Raw genomic sequence first — 17449 nt, forward strand, 5'->3', positions numbered from 1 at the left:
AATGACAAATAAAAACTTTTTTACCTGAAAGGACAAGACAGGAGCATAAAAACATTGAAATAAAATTCTTACATTTAAAAATAAATGTATTAAAATATTCCTGCAAAATAAAGCAGCAAAGTTCAAGTTCCAAAATTGTTTAATTAAAGTTCTATGTTCTATTAAAGTAACTTTAACAGGTTACGCCTTTACAACCACTGTGGACTGTGATTTATTTTTTTGAATAAAAAGGTCTAACCCTAAAAATTGTTGGATGGCATTTAGTCTCTGTTTATTATTTATACATATATATATAAAATTATTATTTAATTTTTCACGCACCGGGATCAGACCTGTACACTGTGTGAACTGACACACAAGGTCAGGTATCAGAATCGGTATCGGGGAGATTTTTTTTTTTATCGGAACATCTTCAGATCCTAATACAAGAGCTTAGTGAGAAAATATGTAATTTGGGTGGCCTGTCCCTTTAAATTTGACTGACAAAATAATCTTTTTAATTTTAAATGCATCAGAATTGTACTTGTATCAAAGTAGAAAAGGCACAGCATCTACTGGTAAAGCAAACAGGAGATCAGCATCTTAAACACGACTAGTAAAAAAAAAAAAGCATATTTCAAGTCCAAACACCGGCAAACTGTGGTTTCTATACTGGATATCAATTAGAAACAGTATTAGTCTGATTTACCCTGATTTCGGTTGGCAAGGATGGAGAACTCTTTGATTTCTGTGAGATTTGAGATGCTCATCTCTTCACAGAACTCTCTTACCACATCTGCTGCCATCTAGAAGGAAGACACAAAATACAACAACAGGTATATGGATAATTTACAAAAAATGAGGTTTTGTTTTAAGACAGGTAGGTTTAAATTAATCTTACTCTAAAGCTATTCAGACTAAAAAAGTAATTGCTATGAGAGCAGGGAAAAAATCTTGAAAACTATTAACCATAGAATTACAAGAAAAAGAGACTGTGGCACATGAGGTAGAGCGCTTCTCCCGTAACCACAAGGTTGGTGGTTCAAACCCCTCTACCGGCAACATGCCGAGGTGTCCTTGAGGAAGACACCTAACCCCAAGTTGCTCCCCGGGCGCTTCATTGCAGCCCACTGCTCCTCCGGGATGGGTTAAATGCAGAGAAATAATTTCCCCATTGTGGGACTAATAAAGGCTTAATTATTATTATTATTATACTAGCAGTCAAAAATGAAATTAGGGAAATTGGTGACAAATACAAAGGGAATAAAAGTCAAATAACAGTGAAGGAGGTCAAAACTGTTAATGAAGCCTGGAAAATCACCTGGGTTAGATGGTTTTCCCTCAGAATATATATATTAAGTATGTCCATAAATTGGCTCCCATCCTGACACCTCTGCACGAAGAATCATTCTCATTCTGATATACCGAATTGTTCAAAGAGGTACAGACCCCACCGATCAAGGAAATTATAGACCTGTTAGTTTGATTAATGTTAACTGCAAAAGTTGAACAAAGATTTTGGCTATGAGGCTGGAAGCTATTCTACAACATATAATACATGCAGACCAAGCGTGCGGATAGATATTATTTTACACCCCTGAAAATGTATCAATTGGGCTTAATGCATGTTAATGCTTAAATGTTGGAAATGTAAAAAAGAAATGGGCACTTTTCTCCAAGCTCTGTGGGAGTGTTCCAATGCCGTACCTTTAAGTTAGGTGTTAAGTGTGTCCTTTTTATTAGTCTCAGAATCCTTGTTCCTGTATCTATGTATATTGTTAAAATTAATAGAAAACTTTTTTTAGGTAATGCAACTTCCCAGTAGAAACACTTAAATACTCCTTATTTAAATCTTAAGGTCTTGTAAAATGCAAAATTCCAGAGTCATGATCCTTCCTCTGTTCATGTGAATGAGCCTAAGAAAGAGGCTGGACCCAGGGCTGGGAGGCGGGGTTAAAGGAAACACTAGTTTACTTGCTCTATAGACCCCCATGGATGCAGGAGATCACTGGAAGATCCAGGTGTTTTCATCTAACTCATAAGTCTAACTTTTTTGCTTCATGTGCCACTAAGCAACTTTCATAGTATTTCTATCTTTACGAGGACACAGATAAATCTTACACTGAAGCTGCGTATCTTGATGGGGAAGTCCACTCCTCCTGGTAGCTGGATGGGAATACGTCGAGAAGTTTTGCCAGCCTGCAGAAAGCCAAGACACACTCAAAAAAATCAGTTCAGCTGTAAATGCAGAATGTGAAGGGAATGTAACAGTTGAAAAATACACCATGAAAGACACGCTCTAGTTCTAGTGCTCTAGTTTATGGGTTAACTTGCCAGTATGGCCTCCATCTCAGTGTGTGAGGGGATGTTACGGCGGCCGCCAAAGCTGAGAGATCGCTTGAGGTTATCCTGACACACGCACGCCAGCTCTGAGGACACATATGTGTTTGTTACAGACAGTGTGTGCACTGAAAGATACATTATATACATCTGAATATGTTGCTGGCATTGTTTAAACATGACAATGATTTGTATTGATATGCATTTTTTGTGGTACTGTGTATGCATTTTTGTGTGTGTTCCTCCTACCTTGGTATGGGTGCTCGTAGTCCTGAGAGATGTAGTATAGGTGACTTGTGACGTACGGCTGCAGAGTACCAGAGCACGGGAAGAACCCGGTCATCAGCTGGAGCAGCCGCCAGCCGAGGGTGCAGATGGACCTGTGAAGACAACGCAAACAGGGCAAATACAATTTTTGCATTTTAATCCTCCTTAAAATGCTAAATTACAGAAAGAAAAAACCTCTGGAAACAGTGGCTGGGTTCACTTTGTTACTCTTTAACTGTACATGTTGGACTTAGAGAAAATAAAAATTATTATAGCCAAGTTCTGTAATGAATGTTATAGAGAAGTTCTGTAGGAGCGCCTTGCTATGTAACTACAACATCCAGGGTTTTGATCTGACCTTGGAACCGTTGTTGCATGTCATACTCTCGTATTGCCAAGAAAGCCCTTGAGATACTCACACCGTTTGTTACAACGTATCTTTGTGAGCAATCCTTTTCGAGGATGGTGGACATGAAAACTAAGAAAAGGAACAGACTTTGCTGCGAAAATGATATGAGAGTGGCACTTGCCAAGATGAAGCCGCGCATTTCTGAAAGGCAACAGCAAAAGTCACATTGATTTGCAGTAAATATTCACTGAGTTATGTTTTTGTGTGAAATTCATGTTTTGTTGGTTTTGTTCTTTGCACACAGTGATTTTGTGTGCAACTGATGCATGGTTCATTTTGTGCACTAATAAAATATATACCTATGTTTTGAAGAAATCATATTTTATTTTTCCAATTACGAAGGGTTCGGTGAATGCACTGATGAAGCTCGCAGGGTTCAGTACCTCCAATAAGGTTAAGAACCACTGCTTTAAAGTGATCAAAATGTAAAAAAATTACTTTCATGAACTGTGAGCTCACTGTGAAAGGCTTAAAGTTCCCATATGAAAACAAGGACATCTCCCAGACCTGACAACGCCGTGGTAGCGACCTGTCAATAAAAAGGTAGCCCCACCCTAAAGCATACCCTGCTTTATGGTCTATTTGACTCTAAATGGATCATAATTTACTAAATGAACATCGTGCTGTATTGAAGAAGACTTGAAACTAGAGATTGAGAACATAAACTCATGTTTACAATGTATACTGAGGGAATAAATCAAGTGAGAAGTAGATTCATTTTTCATAGACTTCTTCACACTCAGACTTTTTTTGGAACCAGAGGAGTCGCCCCCTAGTGGCAATTAGAAAGAATGCAGGTTTAAGGCACTTCTGCATTGGCTTTACTTTTAAGACCAGGATGTTGACCCTTTCTAATAACTAGGGATGCACCGTTAAGATTTTTTTAGTCTTGATACTGAGAGCAATTTTTGGGCTTTGAGTATCGGGCAATATCGAAAACTGATCCGATAACGGTGTTTAATGAATGCTTCACTGTGTGGAAGTGATCAAGATCAGTCTTTTATGTGGCAGGCTTGACTTAAACATTGCTTTCTTATCACTGTAAAACAAAATGTCACAAATATATACATAGATATCAATTTTACTGAATTGTTATTTATCATTAAGATAATGAATTTTGAACCAGCAACTTGGTAAAGCATCTTAAAAATTAACATAAAATACAATTTAAGCGTAAACCTTTTCAATGCAGCAACAAAGTGGTCGGTTAAGATAATCGGAATGGGTGCATCTCTAGTAAAAGTATGAATTGAGAATGTTACAAAACACACGTAACAAATGTGACACTCACTTTGTTGGGTTGTTGGTGGTTTGCTTGATGACCTGGCAGTAGATTTCATCTCTCAGTAGCTCCTTTTCCTTCCCTAACTGAACACATGAGAGAAACTCTTCTTTAAATCCCATAGAAGTCTATTTGAGGTCCGTCAAACTCATGCAGAGTCTCAAAAGCGCTACATAAATGCAGACCATTAGATTACACTGCTGGAAAGAGCACTGACCAGTATGATGTGGTTCAAGCAGTCTGACTGGGTGTTAGTGTTCGTCATTGGCATGTCACCCATGAACTGCATCAGGTCTGGAGGGACAGATTAAAGGAACAGTGAAGGAGGAACAGAGTACCAGTGGTCTCAGTGTGTATCAGTATGGTTTGATGGATGCACTCACTCATGAAGCACTGGACAGACAACTCGTTGATTTCAGGATCATTGTAGAAAATGAGGGACTCCTGTATGGGAGCCTGGAGGAACCAAATCCAATGCTGTTAGTAGAGTCGGATTTACTCATGAAGACTAACATCAAGATCTCTACTACAAGAGCGACCTGAGAACAACTGACACATTTACTCATCCTAAAAAGACAATTCAGTCATCTGGCAACATTTTTGTTCCCTTTGATCTCAACTAGTGATGTCAAATATCTCGGCAACTTAGGCAGCATAACCTTATAAATAAAACTTTTTTATATATAAACAGGTACCAATATCACTTTTAGATGTCAGTTATGACCTCTGACCTTTTTATATAACTAATTTCTCATTTTCTCTGCCAGACATCAGTCTGTTGGGGGATCATGTGTTGGTTGTGTATGTTTATGCATGTGTGTATCTATCTGTCTGTCCACACTTAATCTCACATACTAAGAGATCCATCAGCGTTTTTTTTGTTTTTTTTTTACTGTTTTGGCTCATTCTCATGGCATCTTCTCCAGCAACAGAAGGCAGCTGATTTCAGCTTACTCATTTATTCAAATGTTTTCAATAAAATGCACTGCTATTCTTATTTGTCTACTGGGGGTTGCGCTGCGCAATTAAAAGTAGCAGGCCCTATACTGCAACGCTATTATAGATCCCACGTGCTTACGTACAGGCTACATATATAAAATAATTTTTTACATCAACTTGATATGCTGTGTTTAAAGCTTACTTTCACTACCCCCAAGTGGCCAGAAAACTAGTTCATGCATGTTTGACAAAATTTTGTGAATAACATTATAAAAAGCCTGGGACACATCTACAAACTGTACTATGAGTTGTACTATGAGCAGGTCCAAAGCGACTGCTTTGGTTAAAATACATTATTTCCTTCACCACTTATTTCAGGACAAGACAACTTATATATAGACATATTATGCATGGATACAGATGTGTCCATGTATGATAACTGCAGCATGAGTAAGTACAAACCATGAGAGATGATGTTAGAGGGATTGTAAAGTCTTACTTCTGTGTGTTGAACCACCTCTGCAAAATTCCTTGCACTTGCTGGCAGACCTGTGGTCCCCACTCTTTAATGAACAAATAATGGTAGCACAAAATTAGCCACGACAAGTCATGAACCCAAACCATCCGAACATAAACCCAAAAAATCGCCATAAGCCTTTTATCATACCGGAAATACTTTGTGGCGAACTCAGCCATGCCCGAGAGGATCTCCAGCTCGTGGACTGATCCCTCTATTGAGCCTTGGACGGATCTCCGGCCCGAAGCCTCTTTGGATCGCTGCTCTGAATCCAACCTGCCAATGCGTCTACCAATGGGACCTGTAGACGGGCCCTCGGGTGGACCGACGGGTGTAGCACCCCTTCTGCTTTTCCTCCTTTCATCTCTTTGGTCGAGGTGCAGACCGTGGTAGTCCGGTGCAGCTGATGGCTGGGTGAGGTCATCCGGGAAAAGACCAGAGCGCCCTCCCATGGTGCCAAAACGCCAGCCTGGTGGAAACACACACAAATATGTTTTTTTGATGAGAAGGAGATTAAGATATTCATTGAACAATGAGCAAGATAAGGCATATCTGACCCTTAAAAACTAGTATGATCTCACCTGTCTGAAGTACTTCCATTGGCAGCAGTTTGATGATGTCACCCTTGCTGAAGCTGAGCAGACTTTTGTCATCTGTTGCAAAACTCTTCAGGGCTACGACGTGGCCTGAGTCCTAGAGGGAAGCGAGAGAGATGTCCAGGATGGTGATATGTGCATCACATGACCATAACACGCCCCAAAGCATTAAAATGAAAGATAACGATGAATGATGATGATTTAAGACCAAAGAGGTACCCTGATGAGCTCCTGGAGGAATAACCGGATCATGGCGGTGATCTGCGGAGCTCTAGATGACTGCATCACCAACTTTTCCCTCGTCAACTCCAGTTCAACTCTGTCTGAACCCTGGAGGTCAACTGACAGCAACTCTGCAAAACTGTATTCATACAGTGAGTTAACATTCTGTGCAAGAAACAGAGGCTGTAAGTGACGAAATCAGATAGTAGGGCTGCACCAAATGCCTTTTTTTTTACGTTCAAAGTTTCTAGTGAGGTTTTCAAATGAAACTTTAAAAGTCTGTAGTCATATTTTATGACATCATCATCCTAAAAATGGATAAACAAATAGATTTTTTGTAAATTTTTGTTAATGGTTGTATATAATTCATGGTGCTGTTAGATTGCTGCTAGACTGCCCTGTTAATACAGCTGTGTGCCTCCCTTTGAGTACACTAAACGGGAGAGCAAACAATTTTTTTACTGCAGTGAAAATGTTGTTTGTGAACAGCTGAACCCCAAGAACTCCTGTCTGTTTCTCCAAACTCCACCTACTGCAGGTAATACGCTGACTATCGCTAACTTAGAACCCGACTACAAATATTCCAAAGCATCCCTTTAGATGCCAGGGAATCTTTGGCACACCTGACTCCCGAAATTGCCCATTTCACATCCCATCAGTGTGCACTCTGGGAAGGTAAGTAAGACAGGGGTTCTCCCGTTGTAAACGCAGTCCCTTTGTGGATTCACATGCACAAACTAGAATGTTTTTCGGTTTAGGTGGAATCTCTCTCTCTATCCTACCAAATTACCATTAGAAGCCTTACTACCTTGTAAGAAAATAAGAGATGAATTATATAAGATAAGATAAGATAAGATAAGATAAGATTTTATTAGTCCCGCAGGGGGAAATTTGCAGGTTAGGGAGAGAGAGAGGGGGAGAGAGAGAGAGAGAGAGAGAGAGAGAGAGGGAGAGAGGGAGAGAGAGGCAACCAGAAAAGCAAAATTAAATAGAAACTGAAAACAACTTCCTTTACTCTTACTTTAACTTCTATATTTCATTGAGGCTACTTACTAAAAAGAAAAATATATACAGATTCATTTCCTGGCTATAGCAACCTCTGGGACTGAAGTTGCACAGCTGTACCACCAAGTGCTGCCCCTCTGAGGGACAGGATAGTAAAGAGCCCGCCAGTCAGAGGATGGCGAGATACCATATTGTTTAAATATTTGTTGAGTTCTGGCACATTCTGCCAAGTTGGTCCACCAGGCTCATGACGGGCAAACTATTTAGCATGACACAGAAATAATAACTAACTAACCAATCTTCTGTCTTTAAAATAAGACTGAAACCACTTTATGCGGAAAACATGGATGACACCTAGAAGGTGTGTATGCGGGCTGCATGTTTACCTGTATCTTGTGAGCAGGCGGAGGTGTTTGGAGTTGATGCCTGATGCTCTGACCACCTTCAGGAGACGAATGCCCCGATGAGACACACCCAACACCTGAGCATCCCCACTGTCCAACTTCAGCAAACACAAAGAGAAGATGCTTATCAATATGTGCAAGTGGTTAGTGGTCCGGCAACAATTTATGCTTGAAACGAGCCAGAATACCCCCTAAAATTATTGTATATGTCACAATAAAATAAGTTTGACCCAGGCGGCAACCTCCAGTTCTGCCAAGTGAAGCAAATGCGGAAGTGTATTAAAACTTAAATAAGTCCATTTGTATAGAAGCCTATGATAAAATGACTCTACTTCAGTAAACATTGTAAACATGAGTTTATGGTCTCAATCTATAGTTTCAAGTCTTCTTCAATACAGCATGATGTTCATTTAGTAAATTATGGTCCATTTAGAGTCAAATAGACTGAAAAGTGGAGTATGCTTTAGGAAGGGTTTACTGTGTGAGGTCTCTGTCGCTACCAGAGCCGTATACGGCGTCTCTAAGTCACTCCTTGGAATTCCAAATATGGTAACTTCCGTTTATCGGTTGCAAAAAACCAACATGGCGACGGCAAAATCGTTGAACTCCAAGCTTCACAACGGCAGTCCACAAACCAATGGGTGAAGTCAAGATGACTCTGTTCGTGTGAATGAGCCCCGATAACAAGGCTGGACTGAGAGCTGGGAGGCGGGGTTACAGAAAACACTAGTGGGCCTGCTCTACAAGGTCTTGGAATGTCTCTATGAAGAAAATTTGGACTACAATCTAAATTTTGCTGTCCAACCCTGTCTTACAATGACAAATAAAAAGCTTGTAACTTTGTAACCAAATCATTTTTTTTTTGTATTATATGATCAGGGCTGCACGGTGGTGTAGTGGTTAGCACTGTCGCCTCACAGCAAGAGGGGCCTGGGTTCAATTCCCGGGCTGGACAACCTTCTGTGTGGAGTTTGCATGTTCTCCCCGTGTCAGCGTGGGTTCTCTCCGGGTTCTCCGGCTTCCTCCCACAGTCCAAAGACATGCAGCTTAGGTGCATTGAAGACTCTAAATTGCCCGTAGGTGTGGATGTGAGTGTGAGTGGTTGTTTGTCTCTATATGTCAGCCCTGCGACAGACTGGCGACCTGTCCAGGGTGAACCCTGCCTTCACCCATTGACAGCTGAGATCGGCTCCAGCACCCCTGCGACCCTTAACTGGATAAGCAGGTTACGGAAAATGGATTATATGATCATCAAGTTAGCAAGACAATAAAAAAAACGTAGATGCTAAACAAGCTGCAGATTCAAAAATGTAATCAGCTGAGTCTTGTGATTGGTTCGCCAGCCAATGCATGAAAGTGTCTTCCTAGTACACCTTTATGTGCTTGTCCCTACAATGTTACTGCTTGCATTCACAACATGGCCATACCAGCATTTTACCTGAACCATTACTGGAGCCCCTTTCACACGACAGCCCTTAACGCAAATTACCTAATAATTTGCACAGGAGATTGAACAGACTTTTCCCTGCCAGCTCCCTCTTACAAAGTCTGTGTAATGCCCAATCAAGCCCATAGAATAGACTTTAAAGGGATGCTGCTGGTTTATAAGCCCCTCAACAATCTTGGGCAAAAAGAAGTCACATAAACCCAGTAGGACTCTTAACGAAGGACTCTCTTTAGGAAACAGTCAACTGGTAGAACCTTGAGTCAGAACCAAACATGCTGGACACAGATGGAGCCAACTTCCTGATGATCTCAAATGCTCCGCAAATGTAGAAAATGCTGTCTTCTTCTGCCATTGATTGATTGGTTTGCAACTAATTTTCACATCTAATTTTATTCTGAACTAAATTGATTCATATCTGGTATTCATTGCTTATTGTTTTCAACTGTTGTTCTAATGCCTTTCTTTTCCTGCGTAAAGCACTTTGAATTGCCTCAGTGTTTGACATGTGATATACAAATAAAAGTAGCCTGGCCTTACAATGTCATAGAACAAAAAAACACTGAGACGCTTCACACATTATCTCCAACTCTTTCTGTCATGGTCACCTTCACAGGGAACAGACGAATGAAGTAGTTTTCCCAGTTGTCTCGAGCAGCAATGACAATCCTCTTCTTCATGCTGTCATTCTGGATGGTGCTTATAGTCATTCCCACATCGAAATTTGCTGGAGTTCAAATGGGGATAAAAAAAATATGGGATAATGATCAGCAAAGTAATGGAGAAACAAAACAGAAATGACAGTTCATATTCATACTTCATACTCATTCCAACCATAGTGTTTATAAAGATAATAACATCAAGTGGGAGGGAGCAGAGATGTCCATCTATATATAAACAGTCAACCTCTTGTAAATGACTTTAGCTTGTAACAAAAACAATGGAATCCAACATTATGACAATCTGTCTAACACTCTCACCCAGCAGGTCCTTCATCTTTCTCCTCTCCTCTCTGCTGATCCTCACACAGCTGTCAGAGTAGGTGTCTCTCATAATCTAAAACACATCACGCAATGACAATGGGAGGAGACTGATGTTTACTGCATACATGTATGTTTATATATATATAAATATATGTATATATAAATATATGTGTGTGTGTAATTATACTAACCTGTTCACACAACAGATTGAGGATGTAAGGCCGGTTGAAGATCTCTCTGGGGTAAAACACCTGCACACAAACAAAAACATTCCCAGATCTGTGTAGTGAAAGGCATTATTGATGAATCCAACGCACTTGTGTCAGTCTGAACACATCTGTGTTCCTTTGATGTTATTACTAGCAGCGACAGCTTGTTGCTGGAAAAATGTGGTCCTGGAGACACCTACTGTATCAGGTACTACCACAGAGGAGGTTTAGAGTACTTTAGAGCCAGGTGTGGTGTGAACACGACAACAGCTTAAGCACACATCCAGTGGACACATGGAGCAACACAAGCATGTATTTGGTGTCGTGTTTGTGTCCACCTGGCTAATGTAAGTCCAAGATTCTCTCTTCTTTTAGCTTTGTTTTGGTCTCCACCAGCTACGGAGAAAAATATCTAAAGCTGCTAAATAAAAACTGCCTAGAGCTGAGGGAACTGCAGAGTTTGTGATAATTATCTGTGGGTTCCTCACTATGAGGGACACATATCACATAACAAAGCCATTTAATCCATTGTCAATAAAAAAAACATTGATCCGTACAGCTTTAGGTGTATACTGGTCTCCTGATACATGTGTGTGTGTGTCTTACTTCTTTTCGCAGGAACAGTTTTCCCGGCATGTTGGAGTAAGAGAAGTAAACCCCAGCAGAGAAGCGGTGGAGCTGGGAGCGAGCACCCTCCACATCTGGCATCACATCTGCAGTTAACAAACAGCAGATGAAGGTCACTGACTGACATGAACTTCCTCACATTCGATAACATTGGGTTGAATGCTAGCCAGCAGCAACTGCCGGCATAAATACTTCATATGAGAGGCCTTTAAACCCGCTTAAAAAACACAATGTCTGGAGAACAAGGTGAGAGGGACACCCACTGAGAGACGGGGCTGCCATGGGCGGCGGGTCGGGGATGCCCTGAAGGATGGGCACTGGGCGCAGGGGAGGCGGCGGGGAGTCGGGTGGAGTGGGCGGGGGTTGTTTGGAGCGCTGCGAGCCAAATAGGGACTCCAGGGAGCGCTGTTTCTGCTTCATGGTGCTGGAGATGACACGGGGCCCACTGGTGGAGGGAGGAGAGGAGGACTGTGGGGACGGGGTCCTGGGAGGAGGAGGCTGCCACTTGGGCTCGGCTGGCGGAGGAACCCACTGGTTCTGCAAACATTAAGAAGGTGTGAGGATGTAGCACACGGTATGCTCTAGACAGAGATACTCAATGTGAGGGAAAATAACAAGCCTAACAATAAAATAGATTTTCATTCCTAGAGAAATTCAGATGCATTTTCTTTGTATTTGTAGTCGCGGTTCGACTCTCCATCCTGACCTTCGGCTGTGGCACTGGTGCTTTGTTTTTGAGTTTGGCCAGAGCTTCCTCTTTGGGGTCATTCTTCTTTACAAAATGCCGTGTAGGAGGTCTGTGAAGAGGATGAGATTGACATCAGGGGATTTTCTGAAAAGATTGTCGTAAGTTGATTGAATCTCTTTAAGCAGTATGATCAATTTCTGCAAGGTGTGTTCATTGAAAATGTTACAAACATTATTCAGATGAGTAACTTTTCATGTCATCTCTTTCACCTTTGGAAGTATTGTTAAAACAGTCTAAACTTATTTTCAATTTCATGAATTGGGAGTGTGATTTCACCTCATGCTGGCTGCACAATAACGCAACAACAATGTTCAAAAGGTCAGAGACACGGTGCCCGTCCGATGTTTCTACAACCACAGAATGATTTTGACTCCCATTTTACACTGTAATTAACTCGGGGAGAAAAGGTGTCCAAGCTATAGACTGTATATAAGAAGTGGATGTAGTCATCGTGATGTCACCCATTGGTTTGTGGACTGCCGTTACGTAACCTCGAGTTCGGCGATTCCGACGTCGCCATCTCGGCTTTTTTGCAACCAATTAATAGAAGTTACCATATTTGGAATTCTGAGGACTGACATAGTGATGCATCGGCTTCACTCAGCAGAACCAGGGGTTGCATCCTGGTATAGACCTCAAAGTGAGCAGCCTTGAAACCGACCTGACAGGCAGAAAGGGTTTGGCTTCCGTTTGGGGTCGGTTGTTATACTTCTTGATGATTTCCCGGATGTTGGAGGTGGGCTCGGGATTAGGTGTAGCCAGAGTCGGTGCTGCTGGTGGGGGGGTCACCTCTCTGGCAGAACGGGTGGGCAGACGCTTCACTGTGGGAGATGAGAGACAGAAAACTGCATACCGAGCTGTACCATAAAACAGACATTTTAGCTTTGGGGCTTCCTTTTCCTTTTTATGCCCTGGAATTGAGATTTACAAACTACACAATAAAACAGCTCTCAGACAGTAAAGTAATATTTGGAACTTGTTCCATCTTCTCACCCTCGGGCTTAGATGCTGTTGGTGACGGACGTGGCGACGGCGGGGAGTGTCTCCGCTGTCTGGGTGGGCTGGAGGGGGCCGGAGGAGGCTTTGGAGCTTTGGAGCCCCCTCTGGGCTGAAAGCCTGGAGGGCAGTAGAGGAGATAGATGGCAAGGAATGAGGAGACGCATGACTTAAAATAATTATAATAAGCATGGTGATTTAATTTGGTTAAATGGTATAACAGCAGTGAGCCGTTACAACATTGTTTTATATCACATTAAAGCGAGATATCTAGATAGACAGAAAGCTTTAAGCCCCAACCTCTACTGCATTTATGTTCGATACTAAGTTAGATAGAAAAAAGTAAAAAGTTAGGGCTGAATCGGCAGGGTTTGTGTGGGACAGTTTGAAAGATAGTTTATTTACAAAAATAAAAGTATTACTGGATGGTTGCTTGTCAGCTTCACTCACCAATCTTCTGGAAGTAGTCCCTCTTGTCTCCGAAGGACTGCAGGTCATCCGGATCTGGTGAATCCACTTCCCTTTCTGGCTGTAGGAGAAAAAAACAAGGGCACACGAAACGTCACCGCATGAGAAGGAAACAGATCCGGTGATATCAGTTCTTTCATATTTACGGTTTAAGGGTAAGGGTCTTCAAGAACATCAATGAATGTCTCTACTAAAAAGTGCTGTTGCTCTGGTTGACATATTCCTTCATTACCATGGACACGCATACTGTAGTTTGTTTCGTCTCAATCCCACAAACACCGTCTTGCTGCCACAAACACTCACAAGAGCACTAAATGTGGACTAATCTACCGCTGAAAATATTCCTCAACAAATGCACTGTTTTCTCCTGTATGAGTAAAAAAGACCGCCTGTTTAGGAAAATTACTGAACATTTTTTTAAAACATGAAAGTGTGTGTGAGCTGTCTTTAAAGAGGGATGTCTTGAAAAGTTACCCATGGGCTTGGAGGTTGGAGCCACAGAAAGGTTAGGGAAGTCAGACAGCACTGAGGCGCTGACAACCACATTTAATATATATATTTTTTGTTTTCTTTCCTATGTAGCAAATTGGGAATACAATCAAAATGTTGTTGTGCAACCATTTCGTACAATGACAAATTAAAACTTTGTAACTTGTAACTTGTATGCTTCAGCCAACAAGTGAAGTCACAGTTTACATCCATGTCTGTCCAAAAGTCATCACTTTAGAATTGTACCCTATTAGACAATTGTGTGAAATTGTCATAACTAGCATATACATTTTTACATCTGTGATTTGGGGCCAAAAACATGTTTTGAGAGGTCACAGTGACCTTTGACCACGAAACCGGTCAAAGGTCCATCCGGACTCAAGGATTTCCAGACGGACCTTTGACCAGTTTCGTGGTCATTTTTACCAAACTTTAAGAAATCTCCTCCAGTCTTTCCTGAGATATCGCGTTCACAAGAATGGGACGTAAGTACGTTTTGACAGTCAGAAAATCAAAAACATAATGCCTGCGACCACAGATGTCGGGAGAGCTTTTGGGGTTAAGTGTCCTGTCCCTGGACATGGACAGGAGGAATGTAGGAAATAAAATAGCAAAAAACTCTGGTACAGTTAGATGAGGGTGTAAAAAAAAAAAGGAAGACACTACAAAAATAAACACTATATTCAGAAATACCTCTGGCTCAGGCTGCCTGTAGGTGGAAGCGCGTTCAGGTGCAGCCGCAGCCGCAGCCGCAGCCGCAGGCGCTTTGGGCCGGGCATGCGCTTTGGGCCGGGCAGGTGGGGGTGTGGGTGGGGGAGACGGAGGGGAGCGCGAGCGCGAGCGTTCCCAGGACCGCCTCTCAGACTGACGCCTCTGCTGTTTCTCCTCCTCCCGCTGCTGCTTTCTCTCCTGCTCCTTCTGCTTCTTCTGCTGCTCCTGGGTCTGCTGCTGGGACAAACTCATCGCCTGCAGGGTCATCTGCTGGGCCTGCAGAGGAGGAGGAGGGGAGGAGGAGGGGGAGGAGGAGCAGGAGGAGGAGGAGGAGGGGGAGGAGGATGAGAGAGGGCAGGTAAGCACAAGATGCATCGTGCTAGAAGGATAGAATGGTCAGTGTGCCTGTCCTCACCATGATAACGGCCTGCTGGTTGATGAGGGCCTGCTGCGATGCTGCCATCTGCATGGGGTCGGCGACAGACGGGGCCGGCATGGGAGGCATCATCATGGCTGTGTAGAGACGTATATGACAAACTGTTTCTCAAGGCGGAATCAGCTACATTTAAATATTTAACAAAGGAACGGACACAACATAACATTCAGCACAAACATAAGCTTAAACTTAGGGGGGATAACGTCCAATCTATCTTCCAAATCATGTTTCTCCCAGACGGCAACCTGCAGAGGTGTCTTTAAACTTGCATTTTCTCTACTGACCAGCAGGGGCGACTCCTCTAGTACCAAAAAGAAGTCGGATTGTATAGCTGTCTATGAGAAAATGACTACTTCTGACTTGAATTATTCCCTCAGTAAACATTGTAAACATGAGTTTATGGTCTCTCGTTTCAAATCTTCTTCACTACAGCATGACGTTCATTTTGTAAATAATGGTCCATTTAGAGTCAAGCAGGGTATGCTTTAGGGTGGGGGTACTTTGTGTTAGACAGGTCGCTGCCGCTACCAGAGCTGTATATGGCATCTCTACGTCACTCCTCCGCATTCAAAATTGGGTAACTTCCGTTTATTGGTTGCAAAAAAAAAACCTGGCGACGGCCGTAATCAACGATAGCGATGTTGAAATCGCCGAATTCGAGGCTTCAAAACGGCAGTCCCCCAACCAATGGGTGACGTCATGATGACTACATCCACTTCTTATACACAGTCTATGGTCTCTCCTTACCAATTATACAAGCCTATATTTGTGTCCATAAATGAATGGAGGGCATAAGAAGGTGCTAGCTCCATTGCTTTTCAGTACAATTATTTTTGAATCAGCCCTTTTTTCTGTATTTGCCAGTTAATCAAAAGGTGAAATGTGTAAGATGTGGCCAGAATTGTTGTTTAAAACATTACTAAAAATTTAGTAAAAATTTTCAACAGGATGTCAAGAGGCTGAAATGAGTATGCTAACCAGCTAGCCCTGGCCCGTCCTGACTTGTAACACTGCTTGTGCCTCAAGAGGCGACAGTGAGGTGAGGATGATGAAGTAGAGCTGCCCGAGGGTCTGTGTATGTTTTGTTTTATTGAATTAAGTCCAAAGTGGATTACCTGGCATGGTTGGCATCATGTGAGGTGCACCATAGCTGGGCATCATAGGGTTAACCGCCGGTCCTGGGCAGAGGGAAAACAGTGAAGTAAAGATTAGAAAACAGAAAGATAGACACTTTTATTCTGCCCCTTGATGTGGGAAGGATTCAAGACCAAAGGAACACAAACGTTCTATTACAAATTAACCTTCTCACTTACCCATAGAATAGCTTGGCATTGTCATGGGTATACCTGAAGAAAAAATAAATAAATAATAATTTCTGTTAACAGATTGATGTACTTTCCAAAATGGGACTAGAAAAATTACAAATTCTACAAAAAGAATCAACTTTTTTTTTAGAAGTAACAACTTGCCAGTTTGCAATTATTATTGTTATTCTGTATTGCTAATGCTTTGAAGCATTGTTAATTTGTAGTTCTTGATTGTTTACTGTATCACAGTCTAAATTTGGACTGTGAAGGTTTCTGCAGGGTTAATCAAGAACAATTTTAGACTTGTTCTGAATCAGATAGTCAGAGCAATAATAGAGCAGCAGAGAACTGTTTGCTTTGAAATTATATATTAGAGTGATGTCCTGAGCAGAGAATGAAGTCACCCTCTCTCTGTGTGTGTGTTGTTATCAGAGCTTCTCTGTGCTTTGTTGATGTAGCTGGTCCGGCCGCAAGTGCATGTTAGTGCATGTGAGTCCTAGTGCGCGTGTCCCACTGGCTAGCTAATTGCTTCTGCTTTGCACTGTGCTAATACAACGGTTGGCGCTGATAATGTCATTCCTTACCCATGGCGCTGACACAAGGGTAGGGAACACTGGTAAACCAGGTAAACACTGTTTGCTCTGTTAGCACCGTCAGCTTGTAGCTAAGTCGTAGCCATGTTGAGAGCCACTCAACTAAGACACAAATAGACTTTAATAGACCTGAAGTAATTTTCTGAGACCCAAATGACAACAATTCAATAATTCATCACACGGTAAACTTCGTGAATTTAATCCAAGTGGTGTGGACTGCATTGCCGAGATGGAGCAAGAGATGCAGTTTGCCTACCATTTCCATACATGGGTCCAATCCCTCCTCCTCCTCTCATCCTGCGGTTCAGCATGGCCACTCTTTCCATGTCCTACACACATAAACACATACACACACACACACACACACACACACACACACACACACACACACACACACACACACACACACACACACACACACACACACACACACACACACACACACACACACACACACACACACACAGCAAGAAAGACA

The 17449-nt window shown here is 42.1% G+C and overlaps 1 protein-coding gene and 1 long non-coding RNA gene across 2 annotated transcripts in view; both read right to left on the reverse strand.

Moving 5' to 3' along the window:
* Positions 1-17449, reverse strand: part of myo15b (myosin XVB) — a 55026-nt gene that overhangs the window by 3758 nt on the left and 33819 nt on the right. Inside the window, exons 35-59 of the mRNA XM_054599446.1 lie at positions 16963-17042; positions 16187-16249; positions 15051-15148; positions 14618-14911; positions 13418-13496; positions 12965-13087; positions 12633-12792; positions 11930-12020; positions 11487-11760; positions 11203-11309; positions 10579-10638; positions 10385-10460; positions 10013-10131; positions 7943-8058; positions 6549-6690; positions 6315-6426; positions 5884-6202; positions 5716-5779; positions 4661-4733; positions 4495-4571; positions 4287-4363; positions 2569-2699; positions 2314-2408; positions 2101-2178; positions 689-785 (exon numbers count right to left, since the gene is read on the reverse strand). Of these exons, the coding sequence (XP_054455421.1) occupies positions 689-785; positions 2101-2178; positions 2314-2408; positions 2569-2699; positions 4287-4363; positions 4495-4571; positions 4661-4733; positions 5716-5779; positions 5884-6202; positions 6315-6426; positions 6549-6690; positions 7943-8058; positions 10013-10131; positions 10385-10460; positions 10579-10638; positions 11203-11309; positions 11487-11760; positions 11930-12020; positions 12633-12792; positions 12965-13087; positions 13418-13496; positions 14618-14911; positions 15051-15148; positions 16187-16249; positions 16963-17042 (3005 nt within the window). The remainder of the gene's footprint in view (positions 1-688; positions 786-2100; positions 2179-2313; positions 2409-2568; positions 2700-4286; positions 4364-4494; positions 4572-4660; positions 4734-5715; positions 5780-5883; positions 6203-6314; positions 6427-6548; positions 6691-7942; positions 8059-10012; positions 10132-10384; positions 10461-10578; positions 10639-11202; positions 11310-11486; positions 11761-11929; positions 12021-12632; positions 12793-12964; positions 13088-13417; positions 13497-14617; positions 14912-15050; positions 15149-16186; positions 16250-16962; positions 17043-17449) is intronic.
* Positions 11655-12733, reverse strand: LOC129091628 (uncharacterized). Its single transcript, XR_008531227.1, has 3 exons — positions 12633-12733; positions 11930-12020; positions 11655-11760 (listed from the first exon to the last, which is right to left on the reverse strand). It is a non-coding gene; the product is annotated as an uncharacterized LOC129091628 (long non-coding RNA).

This window comes from Anoplopoma fimbria, chromosome 5, assembly GCF_027596085.1.
Source record: "Anoplopoma fimbria isolate UVic2021 breed Golden Eagle Sablefish chromosome 5, Afim_UVic_2022, whole genome shotgun sequence".
NCBI lineage: Eukaryota > Metazoa > Chordata > Actinopteri > Perciformes > Anoplopomatidae > Anoplopoma > Anoplopoma fimbria.